Source organism: Grampus griseus (assembly GCF_964374135.1).
Source record: "Grampus griseus genome assembly, chromosome: 7".
Taxonomy (NCBI): domain Eukaryota; kingdom Metazoa; phylum Chordata; class Mammalia; order Artiodactyla; family Delphinidae; genus Grampus; species Grampus griseus.
The window spans coordinates 26,216,073-26,224,480 of record NC_139001.1 but is presented as its reverse complement, the minus strand read 5'-3'; the positions used below and the strand labels follow the sequence as shown (position 1 = coordinate 26,224,480).

Genomic DNA, 8,408 nt, shown 5'->3' with positions numbered 1-8,408 from the left:
GTGTGTACATGTGTTCATGCTTTTACCCTGCTTAGTTGTATGCGGATAGCTTATGTGAGAGGAGGACCATGTAAATGGGATCAGAGAAAAAAATCATTCCAAACTGAAAAATACTTTCTTTTAAAGTGTGCTGAAAAAATGTCTTTCACAAAACTGTAATATTTCTACTATCTTTATGTCTTTCATATTCACTACTAATCAACTCTTATCACCTCACCCCTTTGATCTATCCAAATGTAAACTCCCTAACTAACATAATTTTCTTTTTCAGTTTGGTTGTAGATTTCAGTCCACCCTGAACACTCAAATCTGAAACTACCCACCATTTAATTTATTGGTCCTTCCAATTCCTGAGATGATTGTAGAATCATGATGGATGAATTTTCAGAATATTTAACCAAACTCTCCAAATCTTCTGCCCTTTCCTCTTTTATTATGGTGACTAGAAACATGGACCATAGCCTACATCCAGGACCTTTTACTGAAAAAAGTGAAAGCCCATTACAACTCTCAGGCTTATATTTTTCTTTAGGTTCTAGAGTTATGGAATTGTACCCTAAAGTTGTTGACATCTTATTGGGAAACCATGCTCAGTTCACCATGCTTTTTGGTCAACTGTTAAAAGTGGTTATGAAGTCACTTACTAATGTCTTTCCTTCTTTAAGTTCTGGACTCCTTAGTACCCCAAAGCGTAGAGAATAAAGGGAGGAAACATACCACAGTGTTCACTGCATGGGTACCTCTGGGTAATGGGACTATGACTGATTTAAATTTGTTGTGCATCTTAAAATTTTTTTGTGATAAGTACATGTTATTTTTCTTATTAGAGAAAGACAAATCCTCACTATATATATATTTTTATGTATATAGACAAGGATGAGTCCACGACCTAACGTACTTACTGGTCTAAACCAGTAAGCTCTGTTTCTAAGCTCTTAGTTCTTTGAGTTGGGAGTTTTTCTTCTGTTAGTTTCATCCTCCTTCAGTTCACTTTCCATAATCTTTCTTTCACAGTAATTTCACCTTTGTTCAAAACACTTTCATGACCACCAGCAACACTGTTTATGGATTAAGACCAACCATTTTAAAGCACACATAATCTTCCTTGTTACGGTTCCTCTTCATTTCCCCAACCTGTACTGTGCACCTAGGCTTTAGCAGGCTGTTTTAGCTTTTTTTTTTTTTAATATGCCATATGGTTTAATGTATCTATGCTATTGCTCATGCTGTCCCTTCTGCTTTTTTCCCCTCCATCTACTTGGTATACTCTTTGAACCCTTCAAGATAATATGGTTCAACATAATCACATATTTAAATTTTACTGAACATGCACAAGGGAGTTGATCTTTTTCTTCCTTCCTTCCTTCCTTCCTTTCTCTCTCCCTTTCTCTCCCCTTTCTCTCTCTCCCTTTCTTTCTTTCTCTTTCTCCATTGTATTTGGACACACTACCATACATTACTTATTTTATTAATTATATACACTAGATTGAGACTGTTTTTTCAGTTTTCTAGCACCAGGAGCTGTGAAGCAGTTTGGCTTCAGAGAATGTTTATACATGAATACATTAAGTAAGGCAGAAGAAGATGGAGTTTAAACTTTGTTCCTTAAAAACAAAAAAATCCTCAAACCCTCCCCCCCAACTTAATTGTAGCACTCATCCTACATCGTGAAGTTTACAATCTCTGTGCCATTCTATGTCGTCTTTTCCATTGTGAAAAGTGCTAGGAAAAAGCCTTTATTTCTTGGCCTCCTTTGCAAGGATATCAAAGGACAATACTGCAGAGTTTCCTAATCTACATAAACACATGACTTAAGTGAGAGCTTCCTCCAGCCAATGAGACCCTTTGACTGCCTGATTAAACATGGGATTGAGGGCTAAGTGAATCAATTTCAACTCAGGTTGAAACACAAATATTCACGTTTTGAGAATTTTATATGTAGCAATTAAACAACTAAAAAAATCTTGACTTAGGAATATGTTCTCATTAAAATCAGTGTTTACCATTATTTCATATACTTTTTACAAATTGAAAAATTAAGAGGGATAGAAATAGGCTACTTTGCTCCAGTTGTGTTTTAGTTGATATTACTGATTGCTTTAAAATTTGGAACAAAGAACAATGCAATGGTAAGAATGTAATACACTATTAACTAAAAAAAAAAAAAAAAGCACAGTGTAGAAAGGTTTGTTCTCTATTTGTGGAGAAAAGCTTATTCTGATGTCCTTTTTACTCTATGTGATTTCCATTGTCTTTTCCAAGCAGAAAGTCGCAAGTCTTCAGATTCTTTGGGAATTCAAAATGTCTTTTAAGGCAAATTAGGCATTACATCTCACACAAGCGAAAACCTTTGATCCTTAGCATTATTAGAAAGTTGCTACTCTTTAGGGCAAGTGATATTCCTGAGGGTGTCCACTGCTTCTAGATCATTCTATTCAGCTGCATAAGCAATTCCTTTGACAGATGACTGTTTTTCCACAACACTAACATTATTTCAGCAGGAGCAGGTAGTGTTTGATGTGTTGCAATTTGTATTACATGTCCATCTCTGGACATTACCTCAGGAGGAGGGCTTAAGAGAAGGAGGAGCTATGGCCGAAGACATTTAATGACAGAATGAATGGAATTTCAAAGATCACTGTGCAGTCAGCCTTAAACACTAGATTGCACACCCCCAGCTTTCTTCACATTAATTTAAAAATCTTATAGCAAAATTCTCATAAAGTATATGCAATTTCATTTATTTTTAGTCACAAATCAGCATCTTCAAAATGATGAGGATTTTGACAGCTTGCAAAGTGGTGAAGACCCTGAAGACAGGTTTTGGCTTAAACAATGTGACTGCACACCATCCATGGAAATTTTCAAGACCTGGCATCAGGCTCCTTTCTGTCAAGGTATTATTCCCGTATTCATTGTTTCCAATAAGATTGTATGGGGTGTAGTTTATCATGAAGCAAAGGTGTCACTTACAAAGGAAAAACATAGTTCTGAACTACTAACTTACTAATTTTCACCCAACATAAAGAAGGATCACAATTCCTGTGAATATGTAAAAATGTAAGTGTTCTGTTTAGAAAACAAATTTTTCAAAAGGCTATCAGGTCTCTGCTTGTGCCCAGACACTATTGCTCACACTTTGGGTTCAAGCATGGAGTTGTTTATATGTACATGAGCCACATGGCTGTAGGTAGTGTGTTTAACCCCTATTCTGTGTTGGCTCACCGTAAAGTTTTCTGGGAAGAAATGTTGAGAGGAAAATATCTACATAATTTTGATATTTACAGATCATCATGTAGACAGTTCCTTTGCTTTTTCCTTTTCCCTCTTAGCTCTTCTTTTAGAAGGACAAATTTATTATATTTATTTTGCAGATTAAGACACTAAGGCAATTATCAGCTGATGAGCCTGTCTCTCTGAATGTGTCTGTAACTGAGGAGCAGGTTCAGGAAGAGAACATTAAGTGCTCTTCCCCCGCCCCCACCAGTGAGTTACGAAATTCCTGTAGGAACTTCTGTTCCTTCCTATACCTTTATGAAGACATTTATTTCCCAGAGAAATCTGAAATTACTACAAGGGAACTTTGCTACTGAAAATCATCTTTAGTGAATATAAAATTTAAGTAATCACAGTAGCTTTAAATATATTGCTTCTATAGTAGTAAGAGCTGTAAAAAGTGCAGTAGGAAAAAAAAACCCCAAACAACCTCTAGCTGTTGATGTAAAAATAGGTTGTAATAGTTTTGAGTGTACTGCTTATACTTTGTGTGCTCAGTGAGTTGGCTAAAAATCCTCCAAATACTTCCCAGCTTCTATTGCTTAGATTGCTCAAGGAAGGATTCAGTATGATTTTAGCCCAAATGATATCTGCAGGGCTAAACAACACCCGTAGATTCTTGTGACCTCCACTGACTGGAGTGGGAAAGAAATAGGGGTGAATAAAAAGCAGAAAGAAGAGGGAGACAGAAAGAGAAAGGAGGTCTGAAGGAGTAGGAATGGTGGGGAGAGAGAGAGAAAGAAAAAGAGATCTCAAGAGAAAGTATAAGATACTACCATTCTAAATTAAGAAACCCAGGAACAGCCATTTTCTTGGGTTCAGTTTAATTGTACCAAGAGAGCCAGAAAGGAGATATGTTCTAAACCATCATCAACGATAGAGTGACTACATGTAAGCTATGAGAGTGAGTATTTGGTTTCAGTTTAGTGTTAGTAATATCTCAAGGGTACTCCTATATCACTTCAGAGAGAATAACTAGTGATGAATTATATTACTTAAAGTTAGACATGTCTTTTAAGACTTTGAAGTTGTGTCCCTTGGAATATCTTTTTCTTCTCACAAAAATAGGTAGATAGAGTTAGGTGTATCTCCATCAGACATCAGAAACAAAGAAATTGAGTAACTACTTAAAATGGCATAGATGTGACTGATACTAGAAGCCAATTCTCCACTATCATAATAAGCACTCTATACAACCACAACTACAACAAAATGGTTTAATTACGTGGATGGTCCACTGTGAAAGTAGTTCTAGTTCATGGTGGCAAATCTGTTTTAAGGGTCTGCCAAAGTTCACAGCTAAGAATGACAAGTTTCTAGGAGGAATAAGCCATCATTTCATAGTGTAAAAGCCATTACTCATACTCAATCATTTCTGGCCAAAGTTTTGCAGGAATGCCAGGCATGAAAAATAGAAGTTCTTGAACTTCACAGTAGTGAATTAAAATTCTATACAGCAATCTAAGGGAACTTGTGTTACTATTCACTTATTTTGAAACAGTCCTCTACCAACTTTTCTTCATGCCTTCACTTTTAAAACTCAATTCTCTTAGCAAGATATATTTAAACTTACTCTTTTTATATGAGTATCCTATTTAAAAGATAGTTAAAATCATTAGGGTATAGTTATATATGGTCAGTGAAGGGCAATGAGACTAGTCACTAAAGGTTAATAACATTATAGCCAGTTATAGATAGTAAATGGATTGTGGACGATACCCTGGGATCAGATATATAAGCACTGCAGTGTAAATGGGTTGCCTTTTCAATGTCTTTGGAGGTCACTTTCCCCTTGGTGAGGGACAAGGAGAGTGGGTTTGACGACAGCAGTGACGCACTTGTACTTTTATGTGGTCCTTCCTCATGCGTTTGTTTGTAGCTAATATTTATAGAGTGTACCTTGTTAATAGGCACAGTTATATTTCACGTATAAGGAAGAAGAAAGAATTTCAAGGTACTCTACATTTTAAAGGAATTTGATATCAAGGGTATAAATGATCAACCACCATAAAATATGAAATCTCTAGAGACAGTAATCTTTTTCTATTAGTATCTAAAATTTTCAGTGCTCATTATTACATTCAGCCAGTTGTACCTTGCAGTGGAAAACACACTGGATAGGAATAAAAGGACCTGGATTCTAACCTTTCTTATGCATTTTTCAATGCTCTGAACTTAGTCAAGTCACATATTCTCTCTGAACCCAAATTTTGTCATCCATAGTATGGAAACAGTTCTTGATTTACTCCAAGAATTGTGTGACCATCACACATGATCAGTGCTTAAAAATCTATAAAATACTTTAAAAGTAAAAATTATTCAGCAAGGTAGCAGGATACAAGATTAAGATACAGAAATTGGTTGCATTTCTTTGCAATAACAATGAAATATCAGAAAGGAAATGTAAACAAACAATTCCTTTTAAAATCACATCAAAAAAATAAAATACTTAGGAACAAACCTCACCAAGGAGGTGAAAGACCTATATACTGAGAACTACAAAATATTAATAATGGAAATTGAGTCATCCCTCAAAGAAATGGAAAGATATCCCCATGCTCTTGAATTGGAAGAATTAATATTTTAAAATGGCCATACTACCTAAAGCAATTTACAGATTTAATGCAATATGTATCAAAATACCCACGATATTTTTCACAGAACTAGAACAGATAATCCTAAAATTTATATGGCATCATAAAAAACCCAGAATTGCCAAAGCAATCCTGAGGAAAAAGAACAAAGCAGGAGGCATAAACCTCTCAGAGTTCAGACAATACTACAAAGCTACAGTAATCAAAACAATGTGATATTGGCACAAAAACAGACATAAGGATCAATGGAACAGAAGAGAGAGCCCAGAAGTAAACCTACACACCTATGGACAATTAATCTTCGAGAAAGGAGGCAAGAATATACAATGGAGAAAAGACAGTCTCTTCAGCAAGTGGTATTGGGAAAGTTGGACAGCCACATGTAAATCAATGAAGCTAGAACACACCCTCACAGCATACATAAATATAAACTCAAAATGGCTTAAAGACTTAAATACAAGACAAGACACCATAAAACTTCTAGAAGAGAACATAGGCAAAACATTCTCTGACATAATCGTACTAAAGTTTTCTTAGGTCAGTCTCCCAAGACAATAGAAATAAAAACAAAAATAAACAAATGGGACCTAATCAATTTTATAAGCTTTCGCACAATGAAGGAAACCATAAACAAAATGAAAAGACAACCTATGGACTGGGAGAAAATATATGCAAATGATGCAGCTGACAAGGGCTTGATTTCCAAAAAGTAAAAACTTGATACTTAAAAAACATTCAATTCTATACATTTTAGTAGAAGGACTTAATAGAAAGTTAGATCAGAGTTTCTTCATGTTTTTGTAGGCTATAAATTATTACAATGACAAGATATCTGATAAAAATTCTTAAATATCTTTGATGATTTTTTCACCTTTGCCTTAATAGCAAGCCTATCTCTAGGAAGATATTGCTTATAATGAATTAGACTCAAGGACTATGAAGCAGATACTTTTTTTCCACTATGTTGAATTCAATTCCAAAAGTTAGGATGTACATCTTACTATCCTATTTATTTATTTATTTAACAAATAAACATGAAACTTGTACCCTGGGAGTATACAGGGAGAATAATAAGTTGAAATAAATGGATAATAAGTGGATAGTCTCTGACTGCAGGAAACTTACAAATTAAAAAATTCTGAGTTCACAAGTCTTAGAAAGTCACTAAGACTAAATAGTTTTATTTTTACTTGCAAATGAATTTGGGAATGAAAGGTATTAAGTTGAAAAGGATAAGTTCCTTATGAATAGAAAAGGATTCAATAAGTACTGCTTCTAACATTAATCCACTCATTTATAAAAATGGTGACCTGTGTTACAATTAAGCCAGGAACCTAACATTCCAAGTGTCCTTCACTCTGGTACTTCAGATATGAATGAACCCCCAGAATCACTATTCCTTTTGAAACGTTTTCATTTTGTAAGATATTATATTCTGATTGTAACATAGAAATAGCTATTTAGCTCAACCTTTGAGGAGCTGTTTTCATTTGATTAGAAATTGGCAACTACAAAAACTCCTACAATTAGAATCATTTAATTATATTGTAGCTTTAAAGACATTCATAGGAAATAAAATTCATTATTATATAGGAGCCTCTTTATACATATTAAAGGTGGGGGTAGGGGTAAATTTATTATGCATCTTCAAGACTAATTATTGTATTAGACTTTTACCACATATAGATACATTTATTTATTCATTTATTGGCTGCGTTGGGTCTTTGTTGCTGTGCGTGGGCTTTCTCTAGTTGCGCTGAGCAGGGGCTTCTCTTTGTTGCGGTGTGCGGGCTTCTCATTGCAGAGGCTTCTCTTTGTGGCGTCGCACAGGCTCTAGGCACGCAGGCTCTGTAGTTGTGGCTTGCAGGCTCTAGAACGCAGGTTCAGTAGTTGTGGCGCACGGGCTTAGCTGCTCCGCGGCATGTGGGATCTTCCTGGACTAGGGCTTGAACCCATGTCCCCTGCACTGACGGGCGGATTCTTAACTACTGCGCCACCAGGGAAGTCCCTAGATACATTTTAAGGATGGATTTTATCCATGATAATCCAAATTTTTGAAATAATAAATTGTGTTCCAATCCCAAATGAAATGTTGTAGAATTAGTTCAGATGATTTAGCAACTTTACATATTTTTGCTGGACAATATTTCATTAACTGGGAGGGGGCCTCTCTTTTGAACATTCTTGTTTTATGTACTCTACCATTCATAACCTCCCTTTCTGAGGTATAGACTCATTTGTTTGTCATCAACAGTGTCTTGACATTTTTTTTTTTTTTTTTTTGCAGTACATGGGCCTCTCACTGTTGTGGCCTCTCCCATTGCAGAGCATAGGCTCAGCGAGCCCGCTCCGCGGCATGTGGGATCTTCCCTAACCGGGGCACGAACCCATGTCCCCTCCGTCGGCAGGCAGACTCTCAACCACTGCGCCACCAGGGAAGCCCGTGTCTTGACATTTTGAGCTTCTTGCCATAAAACCCTTGAAAAAGCTATAGTCGGACAGGACCTAGACTGAGGTAGGCGAGTGGGATGTCTATTG

General features: G+C 35.9%; 1 protein-coding gene across 1 annotated transcript in view; it reads left to right on the top strand.

Annotated features, from left to right (window-relative positions):
• Positions 1–2,651: 2,651 nt before the first annotated feature.
• The window catches only part of CPS1 (carbamoyl-phosphate synthase 1), a 142,436-nt gene continuing 136,679 nt past the window's right edge, over positions 2,652–8,408 (top strand). Inside the window, exon 1 of the mRNA XM_082658719.1 lies at positions 2,652–2,897. Within this exon, the coding sequence (XP_082514845.1) occupies positions 2,772–2,897 (126 nt within the window). The 5' untranslated portion in view covers positions 2,652–2,771. The remainder of the gene's footprint in view (positions 2,898–8,408) is intronic.